The sequence below is a fragment of the Melanaphis sacchari genome, unplaced genomic scaffold, assembly GCF_002803265.2.
Source record: "Melanaphis sacchari strain LSU unplaced genomic scaffold, SCAv2.0 Contig8_pilon_pilon, whole genome shotgun sequence".
NCBI lineage: Eukaryota > Metazoa > Arthropoda > Insecta > Hemiptera > Aphididae > Melanaphis > Melanaphis sacchari.
In genome coordinates this window covers 4,796,411-4,820,343 of record NW_020271635.1, presented here as the reverse complement: position 1 = coordinate 4,820,343, position 23,933 = coordinate 4,796,411, and the positions used below count along the sequence as shown (strand labels likewise).

The 23,933-nt window shown below is 22.9% G+C and overlaps 1 protein-coding gene across 4 annotated transcripts in view; it reads right to left on the bottom strand.

Moving 5' to 3' along the window:
- Window positions 1–23,933, bottom strand: part of LOC112602529 (nitric oxide synthase, salivary gland) — a 75,813-nt gene that overhangs the window by 29,957 nt on the left and 21,923 nt on the right. For all 4 annotated transcript variants that reach the window (XM_025350642.1, XM_025350641.1, XM_025350645.1 and 1 more), the window contains one exon: window positions 10,967–11,106. In XM_025350642.1, coding sequence (XP_025206427.1) covers window positions 10,967–11,106 — 140 coding nt within the window. The remainder of the gene's footprint in view (window positions 1–10,966; window positions 11,107–23,933) is intronic.

The following is a 23,933-nucleotide window of genomic DNA, read 5'->3' as shown; positions in this document are numbered from 1 at the left end:
AAAAGTTCTCGCCGGAAGGTTTCGGTCATTTACGTTTCATTTCCTTTCGTTAACTATTGATCCCTATCCATTTTCTATATACGCGATGCCCTGCGTGTGCGAGTCCGCGTGTGTTTGTGTGATTTATCGGAGCTACGGTTACCGGCTACCTATTTAGTATGCTCGCCCATACGACTACAGCGTTTTGACTTTGGTTCGTCCGTGAAGTTTTGTAGCTATCATATTGTTTGATCGCTTAATAATAACTCACTCGTCCCCAGGTGAATGCGTTTTACCCAGCATTACTAATACCAGTTTAGTACTATTTCCACTACTATCACTTCTACCACTGCTTCTACTACTACTTCTACTATACTATAGTGTTGTATTATCACAATAGCTCTGCGAAAATTACACATCCTTCCTCCCAGTACCATTCTCTGGCGTATTCGTCAGTAGAAGCTCAAGTTTTTGCATTATAATAATCTACTCGCGCGTCAATAGTGGAAACGTGCACCAACTTTATTTTGCTCACTTTTATCAAATGTATACCTACGAAACTTGTTTATAATAACAACTATGAAGGACTTTACTGATATATGAAACGCGCTTTTTAGTATAATGTTTTTTAAATAACATTATTTACAGCGTGTAGGTGTATAAAATTTAAATACATAACACCTTCGGAATCAAATTGTGGCATTGTATGTATTTTCCAGTCCTGATAATATCAATATTATATTAAACGACACATTTTATTAGTATTACAACAGTATCATTAATTTCTTATAATTTTGTATATAATTCCATTGGTATATATGAAATTGTAATTTATTAATTTAAAAAAGAACATTTATTTATATAATATTAAATTATTGATCTTTAAAAATACGTACTTATTGATATTTTATTTAAATTATTATTGATGATGATGTGATATTAAAACAATTATAAAACATATTAATTAAAATGATCTAATTAATTGATGAATTAATGATAATTTAAAATAATTTAAATTTTGAACTAACATTTATAAATTAATTGGCTAGTTATTATTTTATTTTTATGATTTTTTTAAGGAGCTAGTGTGTACAAATAAAAATATATATAGTCTGGAAATGAGTTGCATGCATTTTTTTAGAATTTATTAATGTCTCTATTCAAAAAAAAAAAAAAAAAATGAATAAAAACAAAATATTATTCAATATTCATAATAGTTTCACTTCTCTTATTCTATTTTTTAAATATAAGAATTCAGAATACAGATAATAGTTTTATTATATTTGTATAAATAAACCAAAAAAAAAAAAAAAAAATCATGTAAGAAAAATAATATCAGTCTGAACTAGTGTTTATTTTTACGAATAAACGAACTCTCAATCCTATTTTTACCAACTACATTTGAATGCGATTTATTTTACAATCTTTGTCGACTGGTGATTAACGGTTAGAATCCATTAATTCGTCTGTAAAACATATTTTTAACAAGCATTTTCGATTTATTTCGAGAACAAAATTATGCCCTAGTAGTGTATATAAGTGTTATATAATATATATTAAGAACAATGATAAATCATTATGAAAATTATTCTGTTTATATAACTTATAATTAATGTTAGCTAGAATAATTGAAAGTTCATAAAAAAATTGCGGATCAAATTTTTGAGGGATTCGTAAACACTAATTATCAAAATTCTGTTTTCAGGTGAAGAATAAAATATATCAGTAATAATTGTTTAATATATTATTATATTATATAGCTATTAAACTATTTTGATAAATTATCAAAAATTTAATAGCTATTTCACGATTTTCTGGCAATACACATTATGTATACATACCATAGAGTGAACCAGACGTCAGGGTAATGGAGCGTTTTAATAGACTTAGCTAAAAAAAAAAAAATCGAAATACCATGAAATATTTTATAATAATGAAATATAATTTTGAAACTAAAAAGTAATTTGCATGTAAATAAATAACGACTTAGTGATAAATTATTTCAAAGTTATATCATTATATAATTTGCATAAATATTAAATAAAATTGACTTTACTGAGTATACAAGATGTATTTTTTTATTTTCTATGTAAATGTCTATGAATATAGCTCATGAATTGACTATTTCATTACAAGTAATTTAAATCACTTATAATTAAATATATAATAATTATTATACCATTTGTTTTCAAGGTTTATTTAGATTTAAACTTACTGTGCAGTACATTGGTTTTTAAAATTTTATCTTATAAGAATTAAAATGTACATAGATTATTTGTTTAAAGTAATTATATAAATATTATTAACATAAAAAAACACAAAAATAATGTTAGTAAAGACTAAAAGAACACTTGGAAATCGAATAGAATTCAAACAAATTAATTTATACTATAAATGCGTACATAAACTATTACAGAAATCAAATTTTACAGTTATTAATAAAACAGTTTATCAATATATACTCGTATTATACAAATTAAATCATTGTTCAGGAATATTGTTCAGGCATGTAATATTAATGTATAAACTATAAAGTATAATATAATAATTATACAAATTATTTGAATTTCTATTGATGAAATATTCAAAGAATGAAATTCTTAAAATATGTATTTAAATAATCGAATTATTCAACAAACAAATTAGTATTGGTATTACATAGGTAAATGTAACTTTTTATTTTTAAAAGTATTTATCAGAAGGTATACTAATAAAAGTTATTTGTTTTAAATATATTCTAGAATAACGAGAAATACTTCATATAATAAAATATAATACTAAAAATATTTATATAGTAACTACTTATTAATGCTTGTAGATAATCTAATGATAAATACCTTTAGTTATATTCTAAATAAAAAAATAAAAAATACTTCACTGGAAAACCCATCAACTAAATTTTAATAAAATAAAATTTGTATTCTCATTTTAGATATTATTAAACATGAATAAGATTGAGGTCTTGGTAGCTATATATTATATATAAATTGTATTTATAAGCAAATACAAATAATTATAAAACTTTTCTGTCCTAGATCAGTTTATGCGTACTTGTTTTTGTTTTAACTTTAATATAACTTCATCATTTAAATTAAACCTGTCTATTCATTGTAACTTTTAGATTTATATGTTAGGTGCTATGTAAATTAAGTAAGCCAACTTTGTTACAATTGGTCTTCTAATCCAACACCCACGTTAAACTTAAATCTCCTCAAACCTTGCTAGAACCTTAATGGTAGAACCATCTGGGGTCTAAGTTATTATGTTATGTAGTATTTTTCTTTTGATCAAGCTATGCTTATGAAACCTAAACTAAGTTCAAAAAGGCTTTTAACTTATTCTTGGAAAAAATAAAATTTACCTAGTACCTAGTATTAAAGTAGGTACATATACATAAGATAAAAAGACTGCGCGTGGTGTTAGTATCATGCTGTTACGTAAGCCAATGTTTACTATTATTGAATTACGTATATTTTAATACAATATTTATTATCATGATGATAAATATTAAAATTTGAAATTCGTATTATAGTTTGTAACTAACTGTTTAATCATTTACAAGTATATGATATCTTGATATTTTAAAATCAATTATAATAAGTACTGTAAAACAAATTAAATTCTCATTAATTTTTTTTTTTTTGACAGTTTTGTTTGATAGATTGTAATTAGCATAAAAATAACTATGGTATCAAAATTCAAATGGGATAATCAAAAGGAGAATTTTTCTGTAAAAGGGGGAAAAATATTAACACAAAATATTATGTTTAAAACGTAATGAAACGTTGTCGTTTAATTTATAGTAAGCCATGTGGTTATTGAACAAAAAAAAAAAAAAAACAACTGTAATCAAAGTAAATAATATTGTATCTACCTACTTTAAAAACACTGAAAACGTGGAAGGTATAGTATAGGAGATGAAAGACGGACAAATAGAAATACAAATGATAGCGTATTAAATATATATAGCAATAGAGAAAATAACTTTGCTAGAAATCATATTTTTAAAAGAATACTATAACTCACCAATGTGAGAGTGGTATAAACTTCACAACTTAATAACAAAAGGCATGATTGAGAAGAAATGTGTGAGAGGAATATCAAAAATAACCTATAGATGTGTATGTTATATGCCAGTAAAATAATGAAAGATGCTGAAGACAAAATGCTCATGCACCTTGTGAATATTATAAATGCACGAGAGTTATAGGGATTTTGTTTCTTACAAACTAAACCAATCCTTGGATTATGACATAAAAAATAGTCACATTACTCACTATGGTTATTTTATATTGACTGATTTTTTGCATATATCTACTATATTTTGTTAATTTAGTGAAATATAATATATATATATATATATAATTGTAATTTTGGTATCTATTTATTTATAAACATTGCTCTAGACTAATAGGAATAAACTAAATTTATCGGAAGATTATTAATATTATTACAGTGTATTAATAGTTACAATTAATATGTATTATGACTTCGTCAAAGTGAGTAATATCAAAGTTATAATGAACATAAAATATGTTTAATTATTACAATATTTAAATAGCAGCCGTACACGAATAATCTGATATACAAATTAGTTTTTGATAGTAATAATTATTTGTTGAATTTTATTTTCAATTAAAAATATATGTATATATATAATAAAATATCTAAGCCAAATTGTTTCCTTGATAAATTTTATTATTTGTAAACTTATAAAATACGTTATTTGCTGAACATACAGTCTAAAACCTATTGTTACGTTTTCATAATTCAGCTGGAAGTAGTATATGAATATTTTATTTTGTATATTATGATTTGAAAAGAATAAAAACGGATTATATTATAAATTAAGCATTTATTTCTGTAATGAATTCATTATTTCTTTCTAATAAGTTTTCTTGTTTTATTTATTGATAATCATATGTATCTAGTATTTTTTATTAAGAATTTTTGAGAAATGGTTTATAAGATCGATTGTACATATTTAAAGATTAAAAATATGACTAATGATAAGCCGGATACAGCGTAGTTGGACGGTAAAACCATAATATATTTTTGAGACATGTACATTAACAATATTATATAATAACGTGAGTATGAAATATAGGTATTTAAAAAAAATAACGATATGTATTATTTTTCACTGAAAAATATAACCTTATTTATAAATGAGCTAATAAACTGTACATACATAGAGTTTCCTTGTAAATAGTTTAACTGATTAAAAACTGGAATAAATTATTAGATAAAATATATCCGTAATTATTTTATAGGAGTATATAAAAAAAATGTGAGTATATATCACAATACCTTTATAAATGTAATATTCGTTTGTGGTAGCTTAAATTATATATTATTAAAGATTATCAATTTATTTATTGATTAATTAAAAACTAAAAACAATTAAATGTTATTATAAATATGTGAGTAAAATGTAACATTTAAACAAATAATATCAGATATCAGATAACAAAAATACAGTATTATCGTAATTTTGTTATCCTTTATTATTTTTTTTTACATTATATATTATTACGCATGTGTGTTTTTTAAAAAATTCGACAGTGAACTAAAATATGTGTGGTTATTTCTGCTGAAGTATCTTTGGCCACCTTAAAAATAAAATCAATTTTATTTAGCATTATAATCCAGTTAATCATTTTAGGTAGCCACTAGAGGACAATACAATTATATTAATTTAATCCTATAGGTCAAAATTTAAACGGCACGTGAATTAATACGAGTAATTTTACCTTTTGCCATTTGATTTTTGAATCATTTGAATTGTTTTACGTAAATTGAACATTTTGTAGCTTTATTTTGGTACTTGAGGTTTAATAAATTAATTTGCATTGGAAAAATTATTATTATTTTTACGGTATCAATAACTTTAATATCGTTTAATGTATTAATTATTTCATAATTAATTAATTAGTGTAGGTACACATATCTTGTTTTTAATTTTCTATTTGATATGAAAGTTCTATTTATCCAACTAGATACAACTCGGTGTTCTTTGATTAAAAGTTTTATCGGTTTTTTTACATTTCTTTAATCGGTATATGATTTTAGAAATCCGAAAAAATCGTGTAAAACATTTTATTTGATGATTTGTTCTAGACAAATAAAGATTGAAAAATATATTCTAAAAAAAAAAAAAAAGAACTAAGTAATATTAATATTGACATTGGTGATGACGTAAATATAAGTTTTGAACAAAAATATACATCAAACATTGAGACATCGAGAACTTGAAAAAAAAAATCAAGTTTTCTAAATCAAATACGGGAAGACGCGCACCCAAAGGCTGTTAAGATCGCACAAGTAATTTTATTTTTTCCTGTTATTGCGTATCTAACTGGTGAAAACGTGACGTTCCAGAGTCGTTATTTATATACAATAATTTTAAGGAGCAAAAAAAAAAAAAAACATGTTATGGAAAAAAATTAGTTTAAAAATGGGTGGGACACTTAAAAGAGGAAAAAATAGAGGGAAATCCATCGGCTTAATCTCTTTGCGTTATTAGTGACTAAAATGTTTAACAGAGCGCTTATAGCTTACCCCGATTTGCACGGATCATTAGCAGAAGCTAAACCGAAAATATTTCCGTACCTTTCCTTTATTTAAATACATATGTTCAGCTCATATAATTATTACTTAAATTTATTCAAACCGTCAGAATAAACGTTGATAACTATATTTAACAAACATATAAATAAAATGTATACAATTAACAAATATTTAAGAGCTATTAAGATCCTGCTGTATTTACTGCTATAAACGTTATTATTTGTGTGTACACTCATAGGTAATAACGTCTGACATTTTGAATTACAATTTTAAACTTATACAAATAGTTGAACAATCAATTGTTTTAAGATAAACGGTTTACATATCTGCTTAATATGACATTGTATACAGAATATTATATTAGAAGGACATTATACTACCATTAGTACCTGTTTAATGTTCACGCTTAAAAATTAATAATAACTTCAGATTTAATGCATTTTTTTTTCATTTTGACATATTTTTTAAGCAGTCTTTAACCATCAATGACCGGTAAGCTATCGAAAGCTTGTTTCAAGATAGTTATTGTCAATTGTATAACCCGTAAACGTTGTATGTATATTGTACTGATGCAATCGCGTGTTCAACGTATTGAGTGTAACTGTCACTCAAATACCGTGGACACCATACAAAAAAAAATAAAAAAAAACAATGGAAAACAAATGTAATTTAATTAAACTAGTTGAATTTTGCAATACGGTCATCGTGATTTTTACGTTGTATTGGTAAAAAAAAAAAGTTATCTTATAAATGCTACAAGGATGACATCCCTTAAATCACCACAAATGTATACATATTAAATAACTTTTCACCGCTCGTTATTTTAAGTTTAAATTATTATTTGTACCTTGTAGTTACACTATATAAGACGGTGATCTGGTAGCTACATTTATTAAAAATATTACAGCTAGTATACTACAGTCTATCGATCTTAATTCGAAAAATAAATAAAAAAATCAGTTATTTTAAAAAAAATGTTCAATATTAATGAATGTTTAATTTTGTTATTCTTTATCATCTATAAATAATAATAATAAAAAAAATAATAAAGTATATACAGTTTAAAATGAATATTGACCGAAAAGTAATCATAAAAATCTTAAATCTACCTGTTTAACTCTATTAATTTTTTATTAGAATATTTCGATTAAAATGTGCTTATTTTTGAAATAAAATATTTATATTTAATTATCTGTATTAATATTATAATCGACATGTATTTAAGTTTATAAAATATTGAGTTTTAAACACGTTATAAAAGTTAAATAGAGAAGAAAACATAATACTTATACTACAATATTATATAATTTAGAAACACGTAAATTTCTGGGAAACAATAAAATAATAGCAAACGCACGTCAAAACAAAACATCTGAAAAATGCATGGTGTTTGATATGAAGTGGATATTAAGTTCGCGTCGAATAACTTTTTAACATGTAGCTAAAATGTGCTGTAGAGTACCTATACCCATTTAACGTAGAATCATTTTCCTTCGAGTTTTTTCGTTTTGTTTTTGTACCATACGTATATATATATATATTATATACGCATAATAACAGTAACTATCGCAGTAATTGAGCTAGTTCGAAGTTTATACGACGGAAGTTTCTTTCTTTTATTTTTTTTTATCGGATATATAAGGCTTTTACGGTGGGTCGTAGTGAGCCGGTTAGCTTGTTTTTATCATTCCATCAAAACGCTCGTCCATCTGAGCCATCCACGCATTGTAATAGTATTATTGTCTTTAGTTCACGCGCCAAGAGCGACTACATATATGACGAAATTATACTGTGTCTAATATCGTTTTACTACGGATGTTTGACATTCGCTGATCTATTATTGTCGTCCATGGTTTATTACTTTTTTTTATGCGTATATAAACATTCAATTTGTTTGATAAAGCCGCGTTATTTTTTTCAATCAAACAAATGAATCCGAATCGTAATTCTCCTGTATTGCCGAGCACACGTATGTATGTAATGCATATACAGTTAAATACGCACGAAACGACCCTTGGCTGCTGTGCACATTGGATTGTTTTATTGGGGTCGTAACATTTTCGGAAGGTTCGCCCGTTGGGCCGCAGTAATAAACATCATCGTATGAGTATAATTAACTAACGAGAAAAACACACCTTTCAAAGATTTTCGATTTTATTGCGTTCGCATTATACGAGTACTACGCGTGACGCGTCTGCCGTCTGTGTGCCTAAAGTAACTCAAAAATAAAGCAACATCTGTTTAATATACGTATTATATTAAAGTAGTATCAACTTCATTTGTTGGACATCTAAGACCCATCGTACGTTTTAAACTTTGGTCGGGTCATTTAAATCCAGCTATCCGGTAAATGTAACTGTGATTAAAACTCTTCGTGTAATACTACAATAGACTCCGAGAACGCTAAATACAACCTGACAGTCCAACATGGGAACACAAGTTTCCGGGAAATCGGTTATATCTGTGTTTGGTCTCAATAGCTAAACTTTGGTTAAGGCAACGCCATGATTAAAGGCCTAACAAGGTATAACAAGGTAGTATAGCATCCGAAATCGGCCTGATTATTATATTTTAATAAATTTTATATTAAAGTAACAAAAACTTTGGATAGGTATGTTGTACGAAAGTAAAACGATAAGAATAATGAACCTTTTTAAGTGATTTATATGTAAAATCGACGTTACGTATTAATATAAAATAAAGTTCCAAATGAATTTATTTCATATTATATCCAATTTTGATCACTTCTGACAAAGAACTCAAAATTCTAATGAAATATGTCATAATGCAAAATATTTTTTTAGGAAATAAAATGTACTACAATTTTATGAAATATGAAACCTATAAAATGAATAGAAATTTTACATATGGAATGAATTCCTGAAGTATTAAAAAAAACGTATTCCAAACACAATAAAAAAGGTAAAGTTACTGCATAGTTGATTCAAAAAAAAAAAAAAAAAATCCTTGATCATTTTCCTATAAATTAAGCTTGGCTTAGAAAAATTTTTTGAATTTAAAACTAGATCCCAATACTAGTTTTTTGTAGCAAAATCTAAAATATTTACTCTTTAATCACCGTTTATAATTTTATTTCTCTATATATTCTTAATCATACATTTATTGTATTCTTAAGATAGTGAAATCTAAATAAATCATACTTTAAATTCAATCGATTTGTATTAATATACAAATTAATTTTTAAAATTAATATGAAATAAAAAAAATTATATATATATATATATATATATATATATATATGTATAGATTATACCTACATTAGGTATACAATATTTTGTATTGTAAACATTAATCGATTGGTTTGATTTATTACGGACGAAAAAATTTCCACAAAAGTAGGTTTATAGATTTTATTTTATAAATGATAAATTGAATGAAAAGTAACAATGTAGAACGGAAGTTGAAGTATTATAAGAATCAAAGTAAAGATAAGAAGTATTAAAAATAGTAATATAATAGAGGACTAATAGATGACGAATGAGAAAAAAGCATATTGAATAGATATAGTTGGATTTACTAAGCCTCGAGGAAGATTATCGAAGACTGAAACGTTTCAAAATAATTATGTAACTAGTATGTAGGTACACCACAAATAAGAAAAATATTATAATTAGACAAAAGTTTGCATTGTTAGTCAATATTATTCAAAGATTTTCTCAATAATTTGTTTGGAAGTATTTTAACACTGAAATTCAATCTGAATTCATAAAACATTAAAAAAACTATGAATTAAATATATAATATTATTATCTAAACTAATTTACCAATATTATTTATGCAATACTTAACATTTTTTAGTTTTAAAATTTTAATAATTATTAGTTATTTTGATTAATTTTGTTTATTTTAAAGTACAATCGTATGATAATCTTATGAATATAATATTAATATTGATCATATACAATACGTCATAACGTATCTAATACAGACTTGCTTATAAACATTTAGTTTTAAACTTTAAAAATAAAATTAAACATTAAATATTTTACATAAAATTAATAATGACTGAAGAGCAAATTGAAGAATTTATACGATAACTTTGATAGCATGTTTATTAACAATTATAGAATCAAAATGTCTCTTTTAAAAATACATTAATTTTATTTTATTTTTACCTTGTTTTTCCTCGTATTTTTTTAACTACGTGTTTATTTAATTTTAAGTATAATATCTTAGTTAATAGTTTAATTTCATTTATATAATTTTTTATAGTCTATACATTTGAAGTCTCATATTTTTATAAGTTTTTTATGTAAGGAAATAATATATATATATATTACAAACTAATAATTAGTAAATTAATTATCACATTGAAGGCTGATACACACATCACATTTTCCCATTTTAGATTCAATATTTTGTCTTGACATATTATTTTGTATTCAAAAATGCTTACCTTTTAATGGAGGCGAAATATTGTTTCATAAAATCTTCAGCAAGTTCTAGTACTTCAGCTTTTGGTCTTACTGTTGAGTTATGAAACGCCGGCGGAAGCATAACACTACCCAGGCATGCTTTTTCATTACACAACGGAGGCTGAAATTATTACAGTTTTAGTTAGATTTAAAATATTATGAACATTGCAGTTACCACGATGTGTTATAAATATGAATAGCCTAATTGAATTATATTATATAATTTCACCCATAAAATATACAATATTTTTCATAAGTACCTACTTTAAAATATATCATATTATATTTACAAATAAAACAAAATTTGTTGATATTTTTTATTTTTATTTCTATTAATAATGTATTAAAAACTTCATTACTTTTTTTCATGAATATTATATTAAATTGAAAATTTTCAAATATTATTTATTAAGTTATAACTTCTTTAGAAAACATTGTAAATATTTATTTCAACTTTTTTATTTATTTTCTGCTAAAGCTGAAACACTTGCTATCGTAAACGAAAAACCATAACACGGATTTTCAAGATAAACATTGGTTTCACGTGTTAACATAAAGTACACAGGTGAAATTGTGCAAAACAAATAGTGCGGCTTTGGGTGTTAAAGAGAATGCCATAAACCTACTCATACTCCAATAATTTCAAGTGGGATTTTCTTTAGTCTATACATTGTAAATTAACTGTTATATTAGCATTATATAAGTATAAAATACTATACGCTATATTAGTTGTGTATATTTCAGATTAATACATTCATGATTTATTATCTTTTACTATTGTTTGCTCTAACAATTTGGTATCGCTATGGGTGTCTTCAAATTTTTCATTATTGTCTATAATTTATTATATAATACATTTAATGCAAATATCTGTAATATAAAAACTAATAACACATATTTTATAATTTTTTTTTTTAATGAAGTAGTAAATCTATGGTTATAATATTATATAATTGTTCCTTTTGGGGCTCTATTTTCATTCTTTTCATAGTAACTACACCATGTTTAATAGACTATAATCCGTAAAAAAAAAAAATAAATAAATAAAAAAATAAAAATAAAAATACAATTTATAAGTATACAATTCTGAGAAAATCCCACAAGTGTCCGACTATCCAATTTTTCGTTTACTCAAAATTATTTACCGTATACAAAACTAATTTATTTTAATCTTTTTCATACATAAACTGATTTTTTTTTCACCAAATTTTTTTCTTGTATAACTTAAATTATTTTTCTCATTTCATGAAAAAAAAAAAGTTTAAGAAAATAAAAAGTTTTGTACACAATAAATATTTTTGTGTAAGGCATATATTTGATGTCTCAGTCAGTGGCTGTGTGATTTCTCTGAAATATTACGTGATAAATTATGACATTTTGAGCCAAATATTGCCATTAAAACATAGAGTTATTATTGTAAGGAGAAATTAAAATGGATTTAGAAGGAACAAATAAATATTACTTATAGTGTTTTTTGTAACTTAAAAGAAGTTCTTCATGGTTACATACAATGTGTACCGATGTGACCGATCGACGTCATATGATAGTATTCATCAAGTTATAAAAATAACCTCTTGAAAAGGGAAGGATCTAACTATTTTATTTTTTATTTAGTTATTAGTAATTAAACGTTTTTTTGAACAAAGCAAATCTACCTCACATTTGCCAATGTATCTTCAAAACTTTTCAATTTTTTGTTTTATTTTTTTTTAATTTTAAAGCTATTTTACTGTGCTATCGACTAACATACTTAAACCAATTATGAACAAATTATTTTTATTCTATTAAAATAAATAAAAAGAAAAAAAAATTACAACAAATTATAATTTTTGAAAGTAATTTGAGGTAAACTACAAAGAACGCCATATTTCCTATAGTTTTTATTTTTATTTTATTATTTTAATTTATTAAAAGTTTTGTTTTTGTATTCTTCAAAATTTCCTAATTATACTTCTAAACGTGATTAGCTTAGTATACTCAGAATCGCTTATCGGTTTTTGTATGGGGTTAAATGAAGCAATATTTTTCATACCATGGTTAGTTATGATTTATTTATATCATGGTTATTTTGTTGTGTGTTGGATGATCGATAAATTTTAGTTGTCCGTATTAAATAGAAAATGTGTAGTAGGTTCAGTTTTGTTTTAAAAAAGTTAAATTACCCATAACTAAAAAATAAAAGAATTAGATCTCCTCTTTAAAAAGGTTAATTTTTTCATGTTTGAAGGGCTTAAGGTATATTAGCAGATGACGCCGGCCAGTCACTCCTTCGAGACACATTGTACAAAAAATAGTTTAATTAAATTCTGATTTTCATACTTTAATTTAAAGTGATATCAAATAAGCATAATCGTATATGTATTTAAAAAGTATCAATTGAATTAAACTTTTAGTTTTTTAAATTTAATTATTTTGAAAAATTAATTAACAAATTATGAATAAATTACTTAAACTATTAATTTATTAACTTTATAAATATATGAAACTATCTTTAAACTATTAACTAGATAATCTTGATAAATATATACTGTTTGGTTACTATTATTAAAAACATTTTTAATATTAAAAATTTGAACACATTATACTTTTGTATTAAGATATGTTTTTAAAAATTCCTTTATGTTATTACTATACATATATTATGTATTCCTTATTAATTTAACATTATAAAAAGCAACAAAAATAAATATAAAGTGAATAGGTATGCTTTTATAGAGGAATGGAACTTATTGTTTTAAACATAAATGTACATTAATAATGGATAATAAAACAAACAAGTTTGTATGTATTTTAGTTTAATTGTTTGATCAATAAAACAATTTGAATGTTTTTATCCTAAAATAATTTTAATTTTTAACGAATTACAATAATTTGTATTAAATATGGTTGATCTTTCTTTTTTTCTTTTAATAAAATATTGATTACTTGGTATTTATAGTTTTTATTGGTTAAATTTTCTTTTAATAACAAAATTTTAATTTTTGATGGCATATACTAATAATAATAATAATAATAATAAAAAAAAAATTTAGGTACCTATACGGGCAGGCGTGAAAATTAACATCAATCGCATAAGCTTTTACTTTATTTTATAATTTTTACAATGAAATAAAATAGTAGTTTTTTATTTATTGTAAATATATAGATACCATCGTTAAGAATATATATATATATATATATATAATATATATATATATATATTATATATATATATAATTATTAATATATTTTATTAGTAATGAATATGATATGCATTTTGAAATTAAAGAATTATTTTCATTAAATAACTATTTGTTAACTAGGAATGTTCTAATTTAAAATTTATATATTTTTCAAAATTGTATTTATAATAAATTTCTAATTTTCTAATTTTAATTTATTTTCGTTAAAGAACAAAATAATTATTTTAGTCTATACCATGATTATTTGTAGTTATTAATTAGATATATTACACTGTAATCAAAGTTCTCATTTTATAGGATAGTAAATTCATGTTTTATTTTGCAACAAAACTACATTGACTGGTAAAAGTTTAAAAACTCAAAAAAAAAAAAGTCTTAAAACAAGAAAACACATAAGGACAATACTTATGACAAAATATTTTGTAATCTTTAGGGTAAGCGTTCTCTCGAGAGGATAATACTGGAGTGTTTCTACTGAATATCAGAGCTTCTCGGTTACGAAAAACAAATGTCAGTTTTTCACAATCATATTGTCTCAATGACTATAATAATACTTCAAACTAAAGAATTTGAATGTCAACAAAAATCACAAAATGTATATTATATAATTTTTAGGTCATTGGACCCATAAAAATGTGTCATTGTTTGCTTATTGACTGCCTAACAGGGGATTAAATATAACTACTGTTAGATATCAAATGTTTATTATTCATTTATTCAGATTATTTAACAAATTACCAAACTCAAATTAAATACTTAAAAAAGTATAACATTATTAGGAAGTATAATATTATACACTGTAAAATTATTAAATATTACGTCAATCATTATGATTCGTAAATTAAAAGCTTTCAATAATTAAGTAAAATGCCAATACTATTAATTTTCTTTCCAAATGATTACATATTATTAAAAAGTCATTCCAACTTTCCAATGTGTCAATAAGTTGGTAATCAACTGACATTTTTCACGATTAGAACTAAAATGTTTTAGTGCTATGAAATTAAAAAAAATTAATTTTAATCGCATGAACAATAAGTTAAACGTTATGAGATGTATAAACTTATAAAATATTATTACTTTAAAATAAGACTACAGGCGCTTGATTACTCAATAAATACTGACTGTATTTAAACATTCGATTAATTCAATTCGTTTATAAATTCAAAAGCTATTAATAATTTTTATTTTAAAAGAAGCAAATTAATATGTAAATACTCTAAATATACTTTAGATTATTTAACACAAATATTTTATGCATAGGAGTCATGTTTTTTAATTGATACACCTTTTACATTAGATATTGTTGTATTGTTAGTTACGGTAATATAATCTAGAATCTTATTATTTAATTTAATTTTTTTTTTTTTTTTATAATATTTCTCAAGCGATTAATATTTTATTTAACTAAAAATTTTTTTTAATAAATAACATTAAATTATTAATTTAGATATTATAGGTGGCAATGAAACGAAAATAATAAAATAAAAAATAAAAAAAAATAACTCGGTAACACAATATTTTGCACCGTCATTGAAAGTTTTTTTTTCACTACGAATTCCGAATGTGGAAATGTGGATTAAATGTATATTTGATTAAAATCAATTTTTAACGTTATGTATATATTCATATGAAATAACACTGAAATTTGAGTTATAAAAATATTAATTTGTAATAATTTTGATATCTTTGTGTTATGTTTTATTTTACAGCAAGAACTTTAAGAAGTTTGATCATTATTTTTTGAATTTTTTTTCGTAGGATTTTTATATTCAAATATTATGATTTTTTAGTGAAATTTTAATTATTTTAATAATACCATGATATATTTTATTGTAATATTTATGGATAATAATTAAAAATACATTATTTGCTCTACTCATAATTTAAAATAAGTAAACAAATAAGTTAAATAGGTAAAAATAAAAATAGTAAATATTAATAAAAATTAGAATATTATTTATTAAAGCATTTCGAATTGTATTAATTTGATCATTTTCTGTAATTTTCAAATTATTGAAAATATTGAAACAAAACATATTATAAATGGAAAATGAACAAATTTTTTTTTTTTTGAGAATATTAAAAAAAGTATACTTTCTTATTTAAATGTGGAATTTCATTTAAATCACACGATTATCAGTGCACTGAGTGTATTTATATATCATAATGATTATTGATTCCAAAACTAAATGAAGGTCACGGATAGTCTATTATATCTAAACCTAATCTTCTATAGTTGCACCCTTTTTTTTACTGCAATGTTTCCTCATACTCAGTTATCGATATACGCGTGTTATTAATAGAGTGTTTGGTAAAAGCATCGACGTGTTTATTAGCCGTGCGTTTGTACTGTCGGCTTTTCATTGAATCCAGATTATTATATTATACAAAACACACACACACACACACACACACACACACATAACACAAAAAGTTTGTCTGGTGTATATCCTTGCATCGAAACTTGGATGTCGAAAAGCTCTATAAACACAAGGATTATTTCGTGTCTTGAGAGGAAATAATTTTAATTGAAACCAAGATTTGTATATAAAAAGTAAATTTATTAGTTTGTCGCGTTTTGCGAGGCATATTGTATAATGGCAGCTAGGTTACAAGTGACACATTAGCTAGCGAAAGGTTTCTCCTTACTATAATTAATCCGACGTTATTTAGCGGGTTTGGTTAAAAACACAAGGTAATAGAGATTAAGAAGTAGTGCGATTCCTTGCAAGATGTTTATGTGGATGTCATATTATAGTGACTCGCAACCTGTTAATTGCATTTTATAGTCATTGAATCAACTTCCTTTATTGTCATAAATATACTTAATGCGTTTTCGCTGAAATAAAATGATTAAAACTTTTTAAAACATTCATATAGAATAAAAAATAAAAAAAAATACAAAAATACAAAAATTAACTGTTCCTTTAAAAAAAATATATCGTGTGGGGTAGGGACTAAATTAGGTTCAAAAAGTTATGAAAACAAAATTTGTCAGGATCAAGTCATGTTTGTTTTCCGTTATGCAACGTAATCTATATTGTCTTGGTATATATTTTAGTTATGTGTCAGATGCCACTATCTGTTTTCTTTGCCATTATGTTATTAAAAATTCCGTTGAATTAAAAAAAAAAAAAACACTACAAAATTGTTATTTATCTGATGTGCCGTTTCTCTATTGAAAATAATAGCATAATGTGTTTAATCTAACCTCAATTTTCGCGCATAAAGTTTATTATTAACCGAAAATTAACCTAAATAATAAATTATCGAATTATTCTTGTCTATTAAGATTTAATAACGTCGTTTCATAATACGAATGATTTGTATTTATGAAGTCATAATGTATACTTCTACTCAATATTTGCCTTCATTTAATATTGATGGTAATATTATTCATAAATGTGAAAATTCAATATTGCACATACTCTGTCAATATGATTAAGTCGATTATGCTATTTAAAATATCTAATTAGTTTTAATTTATAAATATAAGATTATAAATTATATCTATTTCATTTTTTAAATATCCTTATTAAGTATTCAAATAAGCCATATTACACTGAAATGCCACACCCCAATGTAGCTGTGTTAATTTATTATTCTTAGAAATATTTTCGTTGATAATACATTGCACTAGTAGTGTCTATAAATAACAACCATTTATATTATAATATCTATTTAAGTATTTTTTATATACTTTTTATAGCTTTTTAATAGTTTTATATAGGTATTTGTTTGTTTGGACTTAGATAATTCAGAATTTTATAAAAAAAAAATTTTTTTTTTTTTTTTTTTAAATTAAAATCAAATAAATTAATAATTTAATACACAATAAAATATCAAATCATATTATTATATAGATTAATTTTATTCATTAACCAAACAAAAATTATTATTTCAAAATCTGTTGACGTTTTTGAAAATATTTTTTTTACATGAATAGCCATAATAAAATAACATTTAATAAGAAAAAAATTATAATAGTAAAAAAAAACAAAAAATATAATCTGTTAGAAAAAATTTGTTTAATTTAGACAAGAAACTATATAAAAATATTTTCGAAATCTTTAGTAAATTTTGAAAAAGTGAGTTTTATTTAATAAAAAGAAAGTATACTGTATTAAAAGTAGAATAAATAAAATAATTCAAAATATAATTGAATCAAATTAATAAATAAAAGTAATAAAAATAGTTGTTAAAATTATTTTGAAATTTTTTGGCTCATTACAAAATGAAGTAAGTTTTTCATACCTCTGTTTTTTGGACTTTTGATTTCTAATTAAAAATCATTTTTAGTACTTAATGACTCTATTTTCTGTTTAACAATTATTTGATAAACATAGATTGGCATATTTTATTCTAGAAGATTTTTGTGAGTTAAATGGAAATTATTGTTTCTAAAATGTAGACTGTATTTAATTGTTTTATATAAATATATATATATAAAAAAAAAATAGGAAAGTTAATTGCTTAATAATAATAATAAAATATTTATTAATAGTTTTTAATTATATGTAAATATACACTAATATTATATAATATAATATATTTCATTGCAGTAGACGTTTATTAAATACAATGGAGATGTATACTAAATAATACTTTTTGTTAAATAAAAACTTAGTTTAATTTTAAAATATAATGTATTATAATGTAGTCAGAATGATCATAAAATCAATAGTACCTATTGACTTATACAGTACATATACTTTTAACAGATATCATGATATATTAGTAAGATAACTTATTATAGATAAGTATTCAATACTTTTATTTTAAATTGAATATTTTTAGTATTAGTTAATCAACCAAAACTATGCCATATATAGTACTTGATTACTTGAAAATTACATTAATTCAACTGAGTAGGTACAAAGATTAATCATATAATTATAGTGTTATAGTGTTGACAAATAACCAATGTGATTCTGAAAGTAGTCTAGTTGTCACAAAGCAGCCTTACGCGAAAAATCGAAATCAGCATTTTTTTCCCCCAAAAAGTTCGAAGTGTATTAATCGTAACGCATTTGGTAACATTGAATTATTGTCTTATAGACTATCGAATTTCAACGTTAAACCCTTATTCCGGTCAATTTCCTTCATCTATTCTTTATCCACGAAATCACATAATATGTTCTCATGGACTGGTGCTTTCCCCCAACCATTTTCGTGTTGAATATCATTCACCCTTAAGTTTAAACTAGAAATCTGACAAGTGATCTATACATAGCATATTAAATAATAGATAAATTCATTATTAATAAAAAAAAAAAAAAAAGGTTTAAATAATTTTCAAATAGTTTTCATAAAACAAATTAAAAACATTTTCTTACTTAATACGATTTGTTAGTTGCATAAAACGATACAAAAATGTTATACAAAATATTACAACAACTAGTACTCAAAATATATACATTGATATTCTGTATAATAGAAGTATATAAATATTTGAAAATAATCAAAATATTAATAATTATAATTTCATGAAATTGTTCTATAAAATTTTTCAAGCTGCATTATTAAACATTGGTGAGAGTTAAATTACTGATAATTTATTTTATATAACTTATTACGAAAAAGAACATAAACCAAAATTTAAATTTCGGTTTATTAAACAATTAAACCATCATATTAGCATTCAAATACATATTATAATATTTCATATAGTGTTTATTTTTCGTTAAATAATCGATATTTATGATAATTATCAAACATTTTTATATTTTAAGCTAATACAAACCAGATTTTTTTTTCATTTTAATGAAAACAGTTTTTCCCAATCATTTTTTGCTATTATATATTTTATAAATGCGTACAGAAAAAGTTAGGTTTGGAAGGATAAATATTTATGTTTTTAAAAACTCATTACAATAAGTCAATGAGATAAAATAGATTTTTCCGAAAAATATCGTAATAAAAATAATGGAATAATGACATATATTAAAATAAAATTATTCTCAATGTTATATTATATTTTTTTTAAACACTAAATTACCAACGAACATTGGATATTAAAAAGTGTTTAAAATGAAAGCTGAGTCTCAATTCAATCCGTTTTGTACATTGCGTATTACATAACAACGATCATTCATTTTAATTTTAAAATAAAATTTGATATCATAAATCTTAATAGGTATAATTAGTTGTACATAAAATGGATAAGAAATAATACTTAATCTTTCGAAATTACTTAAATTCTTATATCTAATTTTTAATTTTTCGTCGTTTGGTAAACTAAATTTATTACGTCACATAGGGCATTTAAACATAACTTACAAGGATTATATATTTTTTATCGTACTAGATTTTTCGATTTTTGATTATTGATTTTTAAATAATAATAATGTTGATAAAAATAAAATTAATATTGATATAAAAAATATATTTTTAGATTTCAAATTGAGTGATAAATGTATTGACTTTACAATGATATTTGTTTTTATGTCTAGATATACTTTTTATAAATGCTTCGATTTTTAACTTCAATATGTTTTTTTGACAGAGAATTGAATCTAATTAGATTTGCAAGGAGTCAAAACTTACCCCTTTCTTCCATTTTTGTTTTGTTTTATCAAACTGTGTCGTTCTCTGAAACTAACAGGTACCTCTATTTTATTGTACAATAATTTATTTAGAAAACAGTTTATATTCATTTAAGCTTGAAATATGAAACAAGAAGTTTTTCGTACAATTAATACATTTATTTATCTATGGGAGTAATATATTAAAAATAGTAAATTATTATATATTTTAAAATTTTATAATACATTAATATATACTTATTTTTAAATTTTAATTAATATTACGAGTGTTTCATATGTTTAGAACAATTTATTAATGGCAGCAAATATTATGGTTGATCGGAACAATCGTATATTTTATCCATACGTCATATTTTGGCAGTCTATCAAAATGCTTTTGCTTTCTTTTTAATGTGTTCGTTCGCTTCAATGAATAGCTACAATACATTTACTAGCAGGTATGAAGAGATAATAAACAAGTTGGCTGAATTTGTGTCTGTTAATACGTAAGGTGTATATGAACGTAATTTATTACATGCAAATATTATGTCAGAGTATGCCATATTTTAAAATAAAACTATTTTATTTTTTTATATTATGTTCATACGATGATAAAATCGAACTAAATATAATGGTTGTAATAATAAATGAAGAGTTTTTTCTTTTTCAACATTATGAAACTAATATAATTTGTTATTTTATTATAATTTATTATTTATTTATTGAGTATTGAAAACCATTATTAAAATAAAAATAATTTAACTTATATATAATTATAAAATATTAAAAAGTCAAGAAAAAAAAGTTTATTGTTTAAATTAATATTGAAATTTAATTATTGAGTATCGTTATTTGTTATTTTATGATAATGTGTAAGGCGACTATGCTATTAATTTATGGTAATACGAATATAATTCATAGGGTTGTAAATGTAACGTATTTATATGATTTTTTTGAATTTTTTTAGAAGGAATAAGGTTTAATCAAAATGTGTTTTACATTATTTCCTATATATTTATATGTCTTAAAAGGATATATTTCTGGCAACTCGTATATTAATGTAATAATTTTATGTTATAAGTAATGTGTTAATAACATATTTTTATTTTAAACTTTTCTTAACATAACGATTATTTTATGGATTAATAACCAGTAAGATTCCTATATGGGTATTAAACTGATAAATGCTTTATATACCTAATTTCGTTTGAAGTTGTCTATTAATAAGATGTAATCTTATCGTGATTTCACGTTTGAAATGTGCATATATGTATATAATATATACACATAAAATATAAACAATAAATGAAACAGTAAATTTAACTTAGTATTCAATTCATTGTATAATCTTAGGATAGATATTATTTTTGATAGACTTTAAAATTTATTTTATTACAATATATTTATAATTGTATATTAATATGAATGGTGTAGTGAAAAGTTTTCTAGCTATAATTTATTTATAATACATGCAAGAAAAATGTTAAATACATAATTTTTATAATTATATTGTGTTTGTAATATAGGGATTGAACTGAAGTTTACATATTTTCTTGAATATAATACTTATTTTATTTTTTAAATAAAAACATAATATACAATAATATAATATAATATAAATATTATATATTATTATATAATTTTAAATCAAAATATTAAAATCGATTTTTGAGTAATTTTCTAGTTTTTCCTAACTTTTGGATCAATAATTAGATTAATTTTACTATCAAAAAATAAATTGAAATTAAGATTTCATTTATCAAAGTACTCAAAATATAAATATATTTTATTTCGAAAAATATATTTTGTTTTATCATAAAAACTAATTCATACGTATAATTAAATATATTTTCAAGTAACTTTTTATTTTATTTTTTAGTATTGTACACTATTGGTTATTTAACCAATAAAAATGGAGCTACTGATAATTAACAATAATGCTTAAATTTGTACAATATTATTCACACATTATTTGACTTTTGTAAAAATATGTATACTAGAAAACATAATCCAACTCGTATGTTCGTTTGACTTTAACGCAAGGTACCTGATAAAAATAATTATTGGTTTCGTGTTACTGTCTTAATTACATACGTATTTTTACAGGATATTGAGATTAGTTCAATTATCATGACTTTCCGAATCTATATAAATTTAAATTACTCGGATAACATCTTAACACCTTTGATTTAGACATTATTTAACGCTTTGTCTTATATATACCTACGTTATATTGAACAATAATACATTACTTGTGTATTAAAAAAATTAATAACATAATTTATTTATCGTTATAGGTGTCTTATATTTTTAAAACTGTCGAATGCTAAAAAGTTTAAATTGACAACTTAATTTCCTATATTAATGAGAAGAATATTTAATTTACTTAAAATGTGGTGGTATTTCTTAAGGTAAATAATATATTAATTAAAAAAAGCTGTCAAAAACTGACAGCGGGTCTGTTTATGATTTTAGTTGTGATTTATTGAGACGATTCATTTCATAAAGATAGGTTTATTAAATTGTCTTTATTGAGTATTTAATTGTTGATGTGATATTTTTCTTGAATCTTGAATTGTATATTAGATATAAAAGAATAGTATTTCAATATAATCGTTCATTTTAGTTAAGCATTTATTAATATCTTTGGTAAATTATACCTGGAGGATTGCAAAATAAATATTGACAACAAAGCACCCAATGAAGTATCTAATTCTGATTTTCTATTTATCATTGTTTCTTTTCCGCTTATTCGTTTACTTTCACTCTTTCTCTTATTTTAAACGAAGATTTAAAACAATTTTTAATTATTATTCTCATTTCCCATTGTTATACATGTAACTTATTTTAATTTGTATATAAGAATTTGAGAATTTAAAATTATAAAGTCATAAGTTACTTCTTATATTTATTCATAATCTTTTTTTGGAATTATATATAGTTTTTGTAAGAATTAAATAAAATAAATTCATATTAATTATTGTGCTTATAAAAACTAAATTAACCGTTTTGGCACTTATACCAAACGGAAATTAAGATAATAAACTCACATATCCAATTATTGATTTGTTTTAATCTGATACAGATTTGTACGTATGGTTTCAACGGTTATATAATATAGTGTTGCTCTGTTTGATATTTTTTTTATAAATCATGATATCAAAAAATTTTTAATAGCATAGTAAATTCTAATAAGTTATTAAAAAGTCACATTTTTTATTATTTTGTTAACATGAGAT